We start from the raw sequence: 17,709 nt of genomic DNA, 5'->3' as shown, positions 1-17,709 counted from the left end.
TTGTTGGGGAAGCAGATGTCGATGCAGAGGTAGATTACCCTCTGCTTCCCGGGGCCTGCGACAGACCGAGGGGTTAGAACGACTCCGGGGGCTTCTTCCTGGGCCTTCTGGGACTCTGTGCCCGGCCCCTGGGCTACTGGGCCCCGCCGTGCGAAGCCCAAGACCCCAGGGCAAGCGTCGGGGTCACACTAGCAGGACACCTGGTCCTGGGGAGTAGATGTTTAAGAAGCAGCGTGGCTCAGTGAAAAGAGCCCGGGCTTGGGAGTCAGAGGTCATGGGTTTGAATCGCGGATCTGCCACCTGTCAGCTGCGTGTGGGCAAGTCGCTTCACTTCCCTGTGCCTCAGCTACCTCGTCTGTAAAATGGGGATGAAGACTATGAGCCTCACAGGGGACAACCTGATTACCCTGTATCTACCGCAGCGCTTAGAACAGTGCTCTGCACATAATAAGCGCTTAACAAGTACCAACATTATTATGTTTTGCTTTTATTTCCCCACTGTTCAACAGTCTGATGTCTCCCTTGTTCATCCACAACCTACTGTCCTTTACTTACCCGCAACCTGATGCCTCCCCTGTTCACCTGCAGCCCGATGTCTCTCCCTTACTCGCTCACAGCCTGATGTCTCTCCCCTGTTCACCCGCAGCCTGCGATCTCTCCCTTGCCCACAGCCTGATGTGTCGGCAGGGGTCAAGGGTGAGAGAGCGGGTGTGAGTGTGTGACTCACCGTCGACCCTGCGGACCCAGTGAATGGGGGCCTGCTGGCAGAGGCTTCGGACGGGGTCCCCCGCCAGAGCCGGGTCCACCTCGTGGCCCCCCAGGACCCCCAGGAACTCCCGGCGGTATGTGGTCTCGTTGTCCAGATGTCGCCACGGCTCCTCCTGGAAATGAAGACCCCGGTGAGTGGAGAAGGGGTCGCCCTGCTCTGCCTCGGTGACCCTCGCCTCTCCCGGTGGGAGGGGGTCAAGGGCCCAGAGGACCTGTTGCCGGCCCCCACGGGCCTCGGCCGGAGGAGAAGACAGGGGCCCTCTGTTCCGCCGAAACCGAGCCGCCCCCGCCCCGCGAGGGTCCGCCTTCGGCGCTGATCGGACACAGGCAGTCCTTTGTCTCTCCCGGCCGCGGCCGAAACCGGAGCCGGCCTCCGGGGCCCGGCCTGCGGGAGGGGGAAGGGGACCCTCGGACCGGGCCCACCTCAGGGCGGGCAGAGGGGTTTCTGAGCCCTCGATGATGATTGCACTCTTGGTTAGGCGCTAAACCCGGGGGGAGGCATTAGCGGGGTCACATCGGACCCCAACTGTCGTCCTACATAGGGCTCACGACCCAAGTGGGAGGAAGGACGGGGATTCAGCCCCACTCTACCAATCAGGAAACTGAAGCCCAGAAAAGTGACTTGCCCAAGCTCACCCAGTAATACTAAATTATGTTATTTCTTACTACGGGCCGGGCCCTGTACTAAGCGCTGGGCTGGTTCCAAGCAAATCGGGTGGGACACATCCCTGTCCCAGATGGGGGCTCCCGGTCTCAATCCCCATGTTCCAGAGGAGGGAAGTGAGGCTCAGAGGAAGTGAAGTGACTTGTCCAAGGTCACACAGCAAGACTCCCAGGCCTGTGCCCTTTTCCAGTATGCCATGCTAGTGGGTGAGTCTGCCCAACGTCACCCATCTAGGCTGCAAACTCACTGTGGGCAGGGAAGCTGTTTAGCGACTTGGTTCTATCGTACTCTCCCAAGCGCTTACTCCCCCAACGAGCTTACTGCTACTGTCAACTCCTTGGGGGCAGAGAATGTGTCTGTCTGTTTATTGCTATATTGTACTCTCCCTAACGTTTAGCACAATGCTCTGCTCAAAGAAAGCGCTCAACAAATACGATTGGAGTGGAATGAGTAGCACAAGGCACACAGTAAGCACTCAATAGGTACGGTCGATGATTCAAGTGGCAGAGCCAGAATTAGAACCCGGGCCCCCTACTCCCAGGCCGGTACTATTTCCACTGGGCTGCGCAGCTCGTGGCTCAGTGGAAAGAGCCCGGGGTTGGGAGTCAGAGGTCATGGGTTCTAATCCCGGCTCCGCCACCTGTCAGCTGTGTGACTTTGGGCAAGTCGCTTCATTTCTCTGGGCCGCGGTTCCCTCGTCTGTCAAATGGGGATGAAGACTGTGAGCCCCACGTGGGACAATCCGATCACCTTGTGTGCCTCCCGGCGCTTAGAACAGTGCTTTGCACATAGTAAGCGCTTAACAGATGCCATTATTAGATTAGCTCCTTCGTGGGGAGTCCGGAGATGGCGACCTCGGGCAGGGATCGCTTCTATCAACTCTACTGAATTCTCCCACGTGCTTAGTCCAGTGTCCTGCACCCAGAAAGCGGTCGGTAGGTGCCATCGATGGATCGGGGGTGTGATGGGGGACGGTCATCTCACCCGTTGGGCCTGGGAGGCTTGGAGCACCAGCTGCATGGCCTGGCGGTCCCCGGACTCCAGGAGACGCAGGAAGCAGGCCGGCTGCCCGGCGAGGCGGTAACACACGAAGCCCTGCCCACGGCATGGCCCAGGATGGCACGACGGAATGGCATGGCACAGCAGAGCGGGACCCGGCCTTCTCACTGCGCCCCCGGGAGGGAACCCCTCCTCCCCCTGCCCGAGGTACCAGGGGAGGGGCGATGGGGCCTGGGGGTGGGCCGGGGCACGGACTGTCGTTCTGGCCCTCGAAAGGTGCTGGGGATGGGCCAGGGGCAGAGCCAGGTGTGATCCTCCCGCCCCCTGGCCCTGCCCCGCCCCCGATATGGGGACTCCAGCATGAGGCTGGGGGTGGGCCGGGGGCAGAGCCAGGTGTGGTCCTCCCACCGCCCCCAGGCCCTGCCCCTTGCCCTTTCCTTCCCCCTGGGCTCGGGTGGTCTCACATTCTTGCCATCGAACAGCACGGTGGTCACGGAGCCGCCCGTCCGGTTGCCGGACTGTGGAGCCGGCGCGGTCAGGACGTAGGTCACGGTGTCCTGGGCCTCGTCTGCCGCCACGGACTGGTTGACGCGGGGTCCGGGGCCGCTCGGAAGCTTCAGCCGCACGGACTGCAGCGCGGGCTGGACGCGGACGGACCAACGGACCGTTGGACGGGGGTGATCGGCGGCCCGGGGAGGGCCCGTTCCCTCCACCCGGGCACAGAGAGGGGAAGCCACTTAAACCAGGCTGCACAGTCACCCTGCGTCCGGGAGGCCCCCCCGCAAATGGGGATTCCTCTGGGCTGCAAATGTGTCTGTTGTTGTATGGCAGTCTCCCAAGTGCTTAGTACAGTCCTTTGCACAGAGTAAGCACTCAAAAAATACCATTGAATGAATGACTGAAGCGCAGTGGGTCAAGCCAGGTGGAGCAGTACAGAAACACCTCAGGCGTTGGGCCAAAGGACAGGAGCCATCAGTAGCCCACCCCCACTTTGGGTTTGCCAGCTCCCTGATTTTCCCAAAATGGGTTTGCATCAGTGATCACCCTACGGCATCACAGCCTCTCTGGGCCCCACCACTTGTCTGCTGTATGACCTTGACCAAGTCGCCTCCTTTTCTAGGCCTCAGTTACCTGATCTGGAAAATGGGTATTGAACCCGTGAGCCCCACAGAGGACAGGGACTGGGTCCCACCCAATTTCCTTGTGTCCACCCCATCGCTCAGTGCAGTGCTTGACATATACTAAGTGCTTAACAAATACCATAATTATTATTAGGGAGAGGCTGATATTATCACTCCCATTTTAAATAAGAGGACACTGAGGCCCAGAGAGGTCAAGAAGTGCCCGAAGTCACCCAGCAGGTCAGCTCCCGACTCCCAGCCCTGTGCTCCGGCCACTAGACCCCACGGTCTCTCTCGGGGTTCCCAGCTTGGCTCCATTCTCCGGACAGGGAGACTGAGATCCCAAGATGAGGGGGAGAGGCGACTCCAAGGACAGGTGGACAGCGAGGGCTCCGTTCAACGCCGATCCTGAAATCAGCCCTTCGATCAGTCGATCGGTCATATCGTTCGGGTGCCAAATGTTGCACTGAGCACTCGGGAGAGTACGGTAGAATTGAGAGAGATGATCCCTGCCTTCAAGAAGCTTGCACTCTACCGTGTGCAGCTCACTGAACGACCTGCTTGGGAGAGTACGATCGAGTTGGTAGGCACGACCCCTGCCCTCGAGGAGCTTACTACAGTCTAGAGGGGGAGGTGGACCAAACTCCAGGGGAAAGAGAGGGAGAAGGGTCCCCTCCTCACCCCCATGAGCCCCTTCCCCTTCCCCCGTGGACCCCGTCCCGGGAGCAGGCCTCACCTGGGCGGCGCCACGCGGGAAGCCGAGAATCCCCACGGCCACGGCCACGGCCACGGCCAGCAGCAGCCCCAGCAGCAACCCCAGGGCGGCCCAGTCCGGGCAGACACGTGGCGGGGAGGCCTCAGGGTGACCGCTCTGGCGAAGGCCAAGAGGGCTGGTCAGGGAGCCGCTGGCCCCAGCCCGGGACCTCCACGGAGGGACGTTGTTCCCCTTCTCCCTCCCTGCAACCGCCCCCGTGTACGGGTGTGCGCGTCTCCCCGCCAAAGCTTCAGGGTCCCCCCCCGGGCCACCCCAGCTCTCCCTCCGGCTCCTGCTCCCCCTACGAGGAGCCCTCTGGGCCGGAACTCACCGGGGAGGGGACCGGCCAGACCGAGGCAGGGCCTCGTCCCTCCATGCTGCAGCCCCCGGCTCCCGCCACCGCCCGTGACCGCCCGCGACCAGACAAAGTCAGGTCTGTGTGGGGCTTCGGCGCGGCCCAGCTGGCGGCAAACCCGGGGATGTCCATCAAAGCCCGGCCCGCCGCCCGGCCCCTGGGACCCCGACACCTCGGTCACGGGACGCTGACGTCCCAGGGCCCTGGCCGGGGGGCCCCCTCACGGCCCTTTCTCCCCCTTCCTCCTCTTCCTTCCCCCTCCCCACCCCTTTCTCCCTCCCCCACCCCCAATCCCCAGGCCAGGCAGCGAGAGTTCCTGTCAACACCCCCAACCCAGGGCCTTCGTGTCTCCCTCCCGCCTTCTGCGGAGCCCAGGGCCTCTCCCGTCCACCGCGACGCCACGGTGACGGCCTGGCATCTGGCCGGTCTGTCCGCTGCCCGGGACACGGACACAGCTCCAGCCCCCCACGTAGCTCTGGTGCCAACCTCTCCCTGCCACCGGGTCCGGTGGTTCGCACGTGGCTCCTGTGGTCCATCATCAATGGTATTTATTGAGTGCTTACTATACGCACAGCCCCGTACTAAGCGCTTGGCAGAGTATAATACAGTAGAGTTGGCAGACGTGTCCCCTGCCCAAAATGAGCTTGCAGTCTAGAGAGAGAGGCATATTAGTATAAATAAGTAATTTATAATGTATCTGTTCATAGCGCTGTGGGGTTGAGGGTGGGGCAAATATCAAATTCCCAAAGGTCACAGATCTAAGTGCAAAGATGACTCAGAAGGGAGAGGGAGCCGGAGGGCCCGGGAAGAAGGCTTAATCGGAGAAGGCTTCTTGGAGGAGATGTGTCCTTAATGAGCCTTTGAAGGTGGGGAGAGGGTCGGTCTAGCAGATATGGAGGGGGAGGGAGTTCCAGGCCAGAGGCGGGACGTGTACGAGGAGTCGGTGAGATAATTGAGATCGGGGCACGGTGAGTAAACTGGTGCTAGAGGAGTGAAGAGCATGGGCTGGGTTGTAGTAGGAAATCAGCTATTTTAATGGGAGATTAAATAGGAGATTTAAATAGGGTGAGCTGAGTGCTTTAAATGCCATGGGGAAGGAGTTTCTGTTCAATGCCAGGTGGATGGACAACCACTGGAGGTTCTTGAGGAGTAGGGAGACGTGAACTAAAATTTTTTTAGGAAAATGATCCGGGCCGCAGCGTAAAGTTTGGACTGGAGTGGAGAGAGGCAGGAGGCGGGGAGGTCAGCGAGGAGGCAAATGCAGTAGGCAAGGTGGGAGAGCATAAATGCTTGGATCAGCGTGAAAGCAGTTCGGATTAGCTGACAGGAAATGCGTGTTCTGCTTCTTCTCCACTCTCCCAAGCGCTCAGTATAGTGGCAGCCACTCAGGGGGTGCTCAGGATAGACCTCTGATGGAGAAAATCTACTGGCCTAATATTAATAATAATGTTGGTATTTGTTAAGCGCTTACTATGTGCAGAGCACTGTTCAAAGCGCTGGGGGAGATGGACCTGGGAGTCAGGAGGACCTGGGTTCTAATACTGGCGCTGCCATTTGTCTGCTGTGTGACTTTGGGCAAGTCACAACTTGTCTGTTCATTCATTCAATAGTATTTATTGAGCACTTACTATGTGCAGAGCACTGTACTAAGCGCTTGGAATGGACATTTCGGCAACAGATACTCACAATCCCTGCGCATTGACAGGCTTACAGTCTAGTCGGGGGAGACAGACGGACAAAAACAAGACAACTTAGTCCCGATAAATAGAATCAAGGGGATGTACACCTCATTAACAAAATAAATAGGGAAATAAAAATATATACAAATGAGCACAGTGCTGAGGGGAGGGGAAGTGGGGGGAACAGAGGGAAAGGGGCTCCTTCAACTGTAAAACAGGGATTAAGACTGTGAGCCCCATGTGTGACATTGGATTGTGTCCAACCCGATAAGCCTGTATCTACCCCAGTGCTTAGTACAGTACCTGGCACGTAGTAAGCAGTTAACAAATACCACTAAAAAAATTAAAAACCCACAAGGGAGGGTAGATCTGTGACCTCTCTCAATAGATGGCAAACTCCTAGAAAGCAGTCAATATTCATCTTGCTTCTGCCGCACTCCCTCAGGCCCTCAGTAAACCGCCGGGCCCTCGGGAGCATTCAGTACAGACTGTTGGTTGACTGAACAGCCAGGATGTGGCCCTGGGCCCCACCACCATCCGCCCAGCAAGGGACACTACCTCTTCACAAACCCACACAGGAGATTGCAGGTCAGAGGGATTTCGACAGAACAGATAAAAGCAGGGGAGGCTGGGGCACTGTCAGGAGTAACGGGGGTGGGGGGAGTGACCGGGGAAGTGACCTGTCCCTGAAGTGTGGCCTCTCCAGCCCCCTGACCCCAGGGGGCAAAGACCGTCTCTGGGAGCGGGAAAAGAGTGGAGGGAAAGAGGAGTGTGGCCCAGTGGATGGGGCACGGGCCTGGGAGCCAGAAGGACCTGGGTTCTTATCCCAATTCCGCCACTTGTTTGGTGTGCAACCTTGGGCAGGTCTCTGTGTCTCACTTAACTCATTTATAAAAAGGGGATTAAGACTGTGAAATCCATGTGGGACATGAACTGTGTCCAACCTGGTTGCCTTGTATCCACCCCAGTGCTTAGTCCAGTGCTTGGCACATAGTAATAATAATAATAATGATAATAATGCTGCTATTTGTTAAGCGCTTATTATGTGCCGAGCACCGTTCTAAGCACTGGGATAGGTACAAAATTATCAGATTGTCCCATATGGAGCTCACAGTCTTAATCCCCATTTTACAGATGAGGTAACTGAAGCATGGAGAAGTGGAGTGACTTGGCCAAAGTCACAGAGCAGACAAGTGGTGGAGCTGGGATTACAGTCCACGACCTCTGACTCCCAAGCCCGGGCTCTTGCCACTAAGTCACGTAAGCACTTAACAAATAAAATAAATTTTAAAAAAACCAAAACAGCCCCAAGTACGGATTGATAGCTGGATTCCTTGGAGGGTGAGGTCTGTGGCTTCCCAGTAGGCTGGAAGCCCCTTGTGGGTAGGCAACGTTTGACTTCTTTCCACTGTATTCTACTAAGTGCTCCATACAGCACTCTGCACTCAGAAAATGCCCCTGATGGATGAATAAAGGTGAGGCCTAGTGGAAAGGGCCCAAACCCAGGAGTCAGAGGGCCTGGGTTCAAGTCCCAGCTCTGCCATGTGCCTGCTGTGTGATCTCGGGCAAGTCACTTAACCCTTCTGGGCCTCAATTTCATTCAGTCAGTCATTTAATTGTATTTATTGAGCGCTTACTATGCGCAGAGCACTGTACTAAGCGCTTGGAATGTACAATTTGGCATCAGATAGAGACCATCCCTGCCCAGCAACAGACTCACAGTTTCCTCTTCTATAAAGCAGGGGATTCAGTGCCTGCCCTTCTCCTACTTAGACTGCAAGCCCCATGTGAGACTAGGACTGTGTCTGACCCGATTAGCCTGTATGCACCCCAGCACTCAGTACAATGCTTGGCACAATCATTAGTGTTATTATTCGATTACAGGTTTATGGCAAATTCAAGTATTGTCCGGAGAGCGGCCTGTGAGTACTTACCAGGACAGGGAGGAGGAAGGGAAGTGGACAGGGGAGATAGGGGAGGAAGGAAGTGGGGAGGAAAGACTCAGCAGTTTGTATACAAGCCCACCTTTCATTCAATAGTATTTATTGAGCGCTTACTATGTGCAGAGCACTGAGGAAAGACTCAGCAGTTTGTATACAAGCCCACCTTTCATTCATTCAATAGTATTTATTGAGCGCTTACTATGTGCAGAGCACTGTACTAAGCGCTTGGAATGTACAAATCGGTAACAGAGACAGTCCCTGCCCTTTGATGGACTTACAGTCTAATCGGGGGAGACGGACAGACAAGAACAATAGCGATAAATAGAATCAGGGGGATGAACATCTCATTAAAACGATAGCAAATAGAATCAAGGTGATGTACCTCTCATTAACAAAATAAATAGGGTGATAAAAATATATACGGTTGAGCGGACGAGCACAGTGCTGAGGAGAGGGGCAGAGGGGGAGGAGCAGAGGGAAAGGGGGGAAAGGAGGGTTTAGCTGCGGAGAGGTGAAGGGGGGGTAGAGGGAGCAGAGGGAAAGGGGGAGCTCAGTCTGGGAAGGCCTCTTGGAGGAGGTGAGCTTTAAGTAGGGTTTTGAAGAGGGGAAGAGAATCAGTTTGGCGGAGGTGAGGAGGGAGGGCGTTTCGGGACCGTGGGAGGACGTGGCCCGGGGGTCGACGGCGGGATAGGCGAGAACGGGGGATGGTGAAGAGGTGGGCGGCAGAGGAGCTGAGCGTGCGGGGTGGGCAGTGGAAAGAGAAGGGAGGAGAGGTTGGAGGGGGCGAGGTGATGGAGAGCCTCGAAGCCTAGAGTGAGAAGTTTTTGTTTTGTGCGGAGGTCGATAGGCAACCACTGGAGGTTTTTAAGAAGGGGAGTGACAGGCCCAGAGCATTTCTGCAGGAAGACGAGCCGGGCAGCGGAGTGAAGAACAGACTGGAGCGGGGAGAGACGGGAGGACGGGAGATAAGCGAGAAGGCTGACACAGTAATCTAGCCGGGATATTAAGAGAGGCTGTAACAGTAAGATAGCCGTTTGGGTGGAGAGGAAAGGGCGATCTTGGCGATATTATAGAGGTGAGACCGGCAGGTCTTGGTGACGGATCGGATGTGTGGGGTGAACGAGAGAGCCGAGACAAAGATGACACCCAGGTTGCGGGCCCGAGAGACGGGAAGGATGGCCGTACCATCCACGGTGATAGGGAAGTCTGGGAGAGGACCGGGATTGGGAGGGAAAATGAGGAGCTCAGTTTTGGCCATGTTGAGTTTTAGGTGGCGGGCCGACATCGAGGTAGAGACGTCTTGGAGGCAGGAGGAGATACGAGTCTGAAGGGAGGGGGAGAGGACAGGGGCAGAGATGTAGATCTGTATGTCATCTGCATAGAGATGATAGTTGAAGCCGTGAGAGCGGATGAGTTCACCGAGGGAGTGAGTGTATATGGAGAACAGAAGAGGGCCAAGAACTGACCCTTGGGGAACCCACGCACGCACATATTCAACCCATCACTAAATCCTGTCGGTTTCACCTTCACCCACATCACTCAAATCCGCTCTTTTCTCTCCATCCGAATGGCTACCACGTTAATCCAAGCACTTCTCCTCTCCCGCTCTGATTGTATCAGCCTCCTTGTTGACGTCCCTGCCTCCCTCCTCTCCCCACTCCAGTCCATACCTCACTCTGCTGCCCGCATCATTTTCCTACAAAAACATTCAGGCCACGTTTCCCCACTCCCCGAGAACCCCCGGTGACTGCCCATCCACATCTGCATTAACCCCCACCCCCCCCAACTCTCTACCAACAGCTTCAAAGCACTGGATCACCTTGCCCCCCACTACCTCACATGGCTACTCTCCCGCCACAACCCGGCCCGCACACCTCACTCCTCTATTGCCAAACTCTCACTGTACCTCCATCTCATCTATCTAATCACTGACATCTCGCCCACGTCCTGCCTCGGGCTTGGAACGCCCTCCCTCTTCATCTCTGACAGACAATGACTCTCTCCTCTTTCAAAGCCTTGTTGAAGGCACATCTGTTCCATGAGACCTTCCCTGAAAAAGCCCTTTTCTTGTCTTCCTCTCCCTTCTGCGTTGCCCCGACTTGCTCCTCTATATTCACCACCCCCACAACTATTATGTACATATTCGTAATTTATTTATATTAATGTCTGTCTCCCCCTCTAGACTGTAAATCGGTTGTGAGGAGAGAATGCGTGTCATAGTGTACTCTCTCAAGTGCTTAGTACAGTGCTCTGCACACAGTAAACAACACGATACAGTTCATCCCCCCTCCCAGCCCCACGGCACTTATGTCCATATCTGTAATTCATTTATTTGTATTAATGTCTGTCTCCCCCTCTAGACTGTAAAACTGTGGGCAGGGAATGTGTCTATTAATTTTTATATTGTATTCTCCCAAGCACTTAATACAGTACTCTGGACACAGTAAGCGCTCAACAAATACGATTGAATGAATGAACGAACAAACGAACATTAGAGAAGCAGCAGTGTGTAGTGGATAGACCTCTGGGCCCGGGAATCAGGACATCACGGGTTCTAATCCCAGCTCCGCCACCTGTCTGCTGTGTGACCTTGGGCAAGTCACTTCACTTCTCTGGGCCTCAGTTCCCTCATCTGTAAAATGGGGATTTGAGGCTGTGAGCCCATGTGGGACAGGGGCTGTGTCCAACCCGATTTGCTTGTATCCACCCCAGTGCTTAGTACGGCACCTGACACCCAGTAAGTGCTTAACAAACACCATGATTGTTATTAACAATGATGCATATGCAATGAATTAATAAATTATTAACAATAATAACAAGCACCCAATAAATACCATTGATTGATTGGTCTAATCACTGGGGCAGATACACGATAACTAGGTTAGACAGAGACCCTGTTGGCCCTAGGGCTCACAGTCTTAGAGGGAGAGGGACAACAGATATTGAACCCCCATTTTACAGATAAACTGAGGCCCAGAAAAGCGAAGTGGCTGGTCGAAGGTCGCCCAGCAGGCCTGCGGCAGAGCTGGGATCAGAACCCAGGTTCTCTGGCTCCCAGGCCGACACTTGTCCGAACCCGTCGGGGAAGCCTCACCCACCCTGGCCATCACAGACCAGTCCAAGGGGCCCAACGGGCCCGAGGCCCATCCGGAGAGGATCTTGAACTGTGGCTGGGGTGCCAGGCCCGGGACAGGACCTTGCCATTTAGCGGTGGGGGTGCCGGGCCCGTGCCAGTCAGCGGTGGGCCACCTGCGAGAGACCAGGGGGTCCCTGGTGGAGCCAAGCCACCATCACCACCATCGCCACCGTCTCAGAACCAATCTAAGCGGGGAAGAAAGTGATCCAGAAAGGCAGATGCTGCTCCCGTGTACTCTCTCAGGCCTCCAGGCTATTTTTGAAAAGGTCACATGAAACAACATCCCCCTTCCCGCTGGCTGAGGAGACTCAAACCCTTCTACTTGGCTCTGCACCCTTTAAACACTTGCTAGTCCCCCCGCGCTCAGTCCCACATCCCATCAAATCAACAGTAGATGGGAACGAGAGGCGGTGAGCAGCTTGAGGGGACTGAAGATTGCGAGAGGGAGGACTAGCCTGTATCCTCATCCTCTACCAGCGTCATTTATTGAGCAAGCTTACGTGCAGCACACTGTATTAAGCGCTTCAGAGCCCCCTCTATGAAAGTTGATAGATGTTTCCTGCTTACGACTTGCTCAACTCTTCCGCCTGTCCCCTTACTCATGCTGTGCCCCCAGCCTGCACTCTCTCCTTCCCCAAATTTGACAGCTCACAGCTCTCCCCGGCCTCAACCCCCCCCCCCCAATCACACCTCTTCCAGCAAGCTCTCCCTGATTAACACTCAGTCCTCTAAGTCCCAGAAACCCAAGTCATCTCTAGCATCCATCCAAGCCCTCAGGTATGCAATTATTCAGTTATTTTTCTTGATTATTTAAAGTGTTTATGCCCATCTTCCCCTTCTACGCTACACTTATCAGCATTACAAAAGTGAGTAGGTAGAAAGATGAGAACTGAATGATTACAACCAGTGCCGGGCTCAAAGACCAGCATAGAACTCTATGACCAGCACAAGGCTTTATTTCTAGGGCTGGATCTCTTTGAGGAAACACTTCATACGGAAAGATGGAAAATAATAATAACGATGTTAAGCGCTTACTACGTGCCGAGCACTGTTCTAAGAGCTGGGGGAGATACAAGGTAATCAGGTTGTCCCACGTGGGGCTGTCTTCATCCCCATTTTCCAGATGAGGTAAGTGAGGCCCAGAGAAGTGAAGTGACTTGCCCAAAGTCACACAGCTGACGAGTGGCGGAGGCGGAATTAGAACCCAAGACCTCTGACTCCCAAGCTCGGGCTCTTTCCGCTGAGCCACGTTGCTTCTCTAAAGAGTATCAGACACTGCAAGGATTAAGCGGTGAGAAGCATGTTAAAGCAGCACAGTGTAGTGGATAGAGCAGAGGTCTGGGAGTCAGGTCATGGATTCTACATCCACGCTCACCACTTGCCTGCTGTGTGACCTTGGGCAAATCGCTAGACTTCTCTGTGCCTCCGTTACCTCATCTGCAAAATGGGGATGGAGACTGTGAGCCCCACATGGGACAGGGACTGTATCCAACCCGAGTTCCTTGCGTCCACGCTGGTGCTGAGTACAGCACCTGACACGTAGTAAGTGCTTAACAAATACCACAATTATTATTGTTAGCAGGGGTGTTGGCAGAGGTGGCCAGAACTGGATCCTGTAGTGTCCTCTTAAGTCACGCTGGCCTTTGGGGGTGAATATTTCGCCATCAGTGATGTCTCTGAGCGAGAAGGGCCGTTATATATTTCTCACTCCCCTACCGGCAGCGCTCTGCCTAGGAAGAGCAGAGAGCCCTGCCCGCCCGCCCGTGAACGGGCGGCTGCTTGGAAGTAGAGAAAAGGGCAGCAGTTGAGGAATGCAAGCGGGGGACGACGGCTCCAGCGGTTAAAAAGTTACGGACCTTCTTCCTGGAGCCCGAGAACGGGGCAGCGACTGAAACCTCTGGCCCCGGAGAAGATGGTGTGCGTGCGTGCGTGCGTGCGTGGGGGTGGGGGGGAAGGGTGCGGTGGCCAGAGAGGTTCCCCAACTCGGCAGTTTCCGTTTTCTTCATCTCCCCGCCGGCGGGGGCGAGGTCCCAGGCCAAGTTCCCTCTGCAGAACGGCGGCTCGTGTCCGACGGAGGCCCCGGGCCGGGGGCGGCTGTACCAACGTATCATCGGAACTGACTTTTTATTGGCGGTTACAGCGGTGCTGGGGGAAAAGTCAAGCATGCAGCCTCTCCTGGCCCCGTAGGCGCTCTCGGGTCATTACCAGAGCGCACGGGGCTTCGCTCGACCCAAACCTGAGACCCTTGGGGATCCACGCCCCCCGCCACGGCAACGGTGACCCCAAAACGCCTGGCCGTCTCCCGAAGGTGTCCGAAAGCGGCCGGTAGGCCCCGGACCCGTCTTGCCCCGGGCAGGGGCCGGGAGGGTCTCTCGGCCGCCCGGGTGGACAGTCGGCGCGGTCTTCCCGCCGGAGACCACGGGTTCCGCCCCTTCCCGTCCCGCTCGGGTGTCCCGGCGATGCTCCGTCAGCACCCGGGCCGGAGGGGCGGTCGGCGGGGTCTTGATCGACCAGGACCGGGGAACGCTCGTGACGTGGGGGCAGTCGGCGTGGGAGTCCGTGGGGGGTGGGGGCGAGGAAGCAGGCGTGAGTCCCGGACTCCCAGGGTAACTGCGATCGCAGCCCAGACGCAGCGGTAGATTGGGCGTCGGGAAGGGCCGTGAGGGTCCGCTCCCAGCGGGGCAGGGGCCCTGAAAGACCTGCCGGGCTCCACGCCTTCGGGCGGCCCGGTTCAACACCGGCCTCCTCCACCCGGGCTGTCCTGGGGCTAACGGGAGCCGTCGGTCTCGACGCCCGCCACGGGCTGGGGGGGGAGACGGCGGGGGGGGGGGGGGTCTCCCTAGCAGGGAAGGGGTGCCCGGAACTCAGCCCGATGTGCGTCACCCCCACCCCGTCTTCAAAGTGCATCTTAAAAAAACAGAGACCCGTAAACGGACGCGGCCCAGCCCGTTCCCCCGTGCAAGCCGGAGGCCGGAGGGGAGGGGGGCCTGGGCCCGGCCTCCGTCGGACCCCCGGCCGACGGGGACGCCCGCCCACCGGTCGAGGAGAGGGAGGTGGCGTTTCTTTTATTGGGGGGGTGGGGCGGGGGAGGGGGAGGGCGCGGCAGAAGGCATCCGGAGTCTTTAACCTTGGAGAGCGGGTAAGAGGTCCGCGATGCTCTCGACGTAGAAGTCGGGGACCATCTTCCTGCGGGTGGGGCAGTCACTCCGCCGGCAGCTCTCCACCTCCCCGAGGCTGGACACGCCGGTCAGGGTCAGGAGGGTCCGCAGGCCGCAGGTGGCGCCCAGGAGGATGTCCGTGTCCAGGCGGTCGCCCACCATGAGGGTGCGCGCCGGGTCCAGCCCATACTCCTGGGACACGCACTCGAAGATGAAGCGGCTGGGCTTCCCGATCACCTCGGCCCGGCGCTGGGCCGCCGTCTCCACGGCCCGGACCAGGCAGCCGGTACCTGGGGGGAGGGCGCGGAGCGACAGACGGGGGACACACGAGCGTACACAGAGACACACACGCACACACGCACGGGTTATTCACGGCCGACTCGGTCGGCCCTCCCCGGTCCCGGGGCTCGCGGGGTCCGTGGAGGGGTTCGCCCGGAGGGCGGCTTCGCCCTCCGCTCTCTCCAGCTCAACCGCCACCTCCCCGCTGGCTCTGACCCGTCCCGGCTCCCAGACCCGGGAACGCCCCTCGTCCGGGGAGGGGGACGTGGTGACAGTGGGAGGGGAGAGGAGAGGGGCCCTCAGAGTCGGGGTGCACGTGTGGGGGGGCGGGGGGGGGGGAGGATGGGGGGCACGCGGGGCAGGTGTGAGATGCAGAGGATGGGAGAGGTGACCGGGGAGGAGGAAGGGAGGAGGGAAAAGGTCGGGGAAGGAGGCCGGGGCGGGGGGGGGGGGGGGGGGGGAGGACGGTAAGGGGCACGAGGCCGGGGAAGGGCAGAAGAAGGAGGAGGACAAGGGGAGAGGTCAGGGGAAGGAGGATTCGGGGGAAGGAGGATTCGGGGGAAGGAGGCTGGGGAAAAGGTCGGGGAAGAAGGCCGGGGGGAAAGGTAAGGCGAAGGAGGACAAGGGGAAGGGGAAGGAGGATTCAGGGGGTGGAGGATGGGGGGTGAGGGGAGGTCAGGGGCAGGAGGATTCAGGGGGAAGGAGAATGGGGGAAAGGTCAGAGGCAGGAGGATTCGGGGAAGGATGAGGGAAAAGATTAGGGAAGGTGGATGGGGGGGTGTCAGGGGAAGGAGGATTTGAAGGGGGAGGAGAATGGGGGCAAAGGTCCGGGGAAGGAGGATCCGAGGAAAAGAGTACCGGGGAGAAAGGTCGGGGGAAGGGGAATTCAGGGGCAGGAGAATGGGGGGGAAAGGTCAGGGGAAGGAGGATTCGAGGGAGGGAAAGGAGGACGGGGAGAAAGGTCGGAGGGCAAAGAGGATCGGAGGGAGGGAGGGAAAGGAGGCCGGGGGGAAAGGTCAGGGGAAGGAGGAGGCAAGGGAGGGAAAGGAGGACGGGGAGAAAGGTCGGGGCAAAGAGGATCGGAGGGAGGGAGGGCAAGGAGGCCGGGGGGAAAGGTCAGGGAAAGGAGGAGGCAAGGGAGGGAAAGGAGGACGGGGAGAAAGGTCGGAGGGCAAAGAGGATCGGAGGGAGGGAGGGAGGGAAAGGAGGCCGGGGGGAAAGGTCAGGGAAAGGAGGAGGCAAGGGAGGGAAAGGAGGACGGGGAGAAAGGTCGGGGCAAAGAGGATCGGAGGGAGGGAGGGAGGGCAAGGAGGCCGGGGGGAGAGGTCAGGGAAAGGAGGAGGCAAGGGAGGGAAAGGAGGACGGGGAGAAAGGTCGGGGCAAAGAGGATCGGAGGGAGGGAGGGAGGGCAAGGAGGCCGGGGGGAAAGGTCAGGGAAAGGAGGAGGCAAGGGAGGGCAAGGAGGAGGCAAGGGAGGGCAAGGAGGCCGGGGGGAAAGGTCGGGGCAGAGAGGACCGAGGGCCGGGGGCCGGGGGGAAAGGTCGGGGGAAGGAGGACTCGAGGGAGGGAAAGGTCAGGGCCAAGAGGATCGGGGGGAAGGAGGCCGGGGCGCACCGGGGACGAAGCGGCCGCCCTCCAGGGGGAGGCGGTGGTCCATGTTGGTGCCGACGAAGAGGCAGCCGGGCCGCTGCAGGTAGCGCACCGCCCGGGCCAGCTTCATGTAGCTGAAGTGCGGGTCGTAGCCCACGACCACGGCGCGGACGGCCGGGTCCAGCGGCGCCTCCGTCCAGTCCCCGGGGCCGCCGGCCGGCAGCGGGTCGGGCCCCACGCCCAGGCTGGGGATGCCCACCGCCTCCAGCTCGGCCGCCAGCGCGGGGCTGCCCAGCACGAAGGCCTTGGGCGGCGGCCCGTCCCCGTCCCCGTCCCCGTCCCCGTCCCCGTGCCCGTCCCCGCCCTCGGCCCGCAGGCGGCGGCGGAGGAAGAGCGCGGCGCAGTAGGCGGTGCCGAAGACCTCGGGCCCCGCGTCCGGGCCGGCCGGGCCCCCGAAGCCCAGGCGCCGCAGCTTGTCGGCGTAGGCGGCGCGGGTCTTGCTGCTGTTGTTGGTGACGAAGCCCAGACGCTTGCCCCGCGCCCGCAGCGCCGACAGCGTCTCGGGGGCGCCGGGCACCGCCGTCTCCCCGCGCCACAGCACGCCGTCGCAGTCGAACAGCAGCGTGTCCACCTCCGACAGCAGCGCCGCCGCCCCCGCCGCGCTCAGACGCGCGCAGCCGGGCCCGGGGGCCGCCGACCCCTCGCTCGCCATGGCCCCCGCCGCCACCCGCCAGGGGCCCCGCGCACACCGCCGCCGCCGGCCGCCGGGCGGCGCGGGAGAGCGCCCCGCCCCGCGCCCCGCGCCCCGCGCCCCGCCCCCCAGCCCCGCCCCGGCCAATGGGCGGCCGCCGCTCGGCGCCCCGACGCCCCATTGGCTGGCGCCCGGGGAGGCGGCTTCGGCCCGCGAATGGCGGCCCGGCGCGGGGGGCGGGGCCGGGGGCGGGGCCGCGGCCTCCCATTGGCCTCCCGAACGGCCCAGTCCAATGGAAGGAGGGGGGGGGAGGGCGGCTCCCGACACCTCACGTGACCCGCCGTGGCGCGGCCCCCCCTCCCCCCGTCCGGGCCGCCGATTGGCCGGACCCTCCCGCCCTACTGCGCCTGCGCAGCCCCGCCGCCGACCGCGCCCGGGGCCCCCGCCGGGCCGCCGTCATTCGCTCGTGCCTTCACTCATTCGCCCATGCACTCACTCATTCAGTCAGTCATTCACTCACTCACTCACTCACTCATTCATTCAGTCAGTCATCCGCTCATTCAGTCAGTCAG

General features: G+C 59.4%; 1 protein-coding gene across 1 annotated transcript; it reads right to left on the bottom strand.

Annotated features, from left to right (window-relative positions):
* Positions 1 to 13,526: 13,526 nt before the first annotated feature.
* On the bottom strand, positions 13,527 to 17,193 carry LOC100093219 (phosphoglycolate phosphatase). Its single transcript, XM_029058644.2, has 2 exons — positions 16,471 to 17,193; positions 13,527 to 14,867 (listed from the first exon to the last, which is right to left on the bottom strand). Exons 1-2 carry the CDS (start codon positions 17,156 to 17,158, stop codon positions 14,542 to 14,544), a joined length of 1,014 nt encoding a protein of 337 aa, XP_028914477.1. The 5' UTR covers positions 17,159 to 17,193; the 3' UTR covers positions 13,527 to 14,541.
* Between the last annotated feature and the right edge of the window lie 516 nt (positions 17,194 to 17,709).

This window comes from Ornithorhynchus anatinus, chromosome 2, assembly GCF_004115215.2.
Source record: "Ornithorhynchus anatinus isolate Pmale09 chromosome 2, mOrnAna1.pri.v4, whole genome shotgun sequence".
NCBI lineage: Eukaryota > Metazoa > Chordata > Mammalia > Monotremata > Ornithorhynchidae > Ornithorhynchus > Ornithorhynchus anatinus.
This window is presented reverse-complemented; position numbering and strand designations above follow the sequence as displayed.

Excerpts from the sequence above, each read along its gene's own strand:
- LOC100093219 (XM_029058644.2), bottom strand. The coding sequence starts at position 17,158 with ATGGCGAGCGAGGGGTCGGCGGCCCCCGGGCCCGGCTGCGCGCGTCTG. Across the intron at positions 14,868-16,470 it reads GGGCGGCCGCTTCGTCCCCG|GTACCGGCTGCCTGGTCCGG; the intron begins GTGCGCCCCGGC and ends CCCTCCCCCCAG.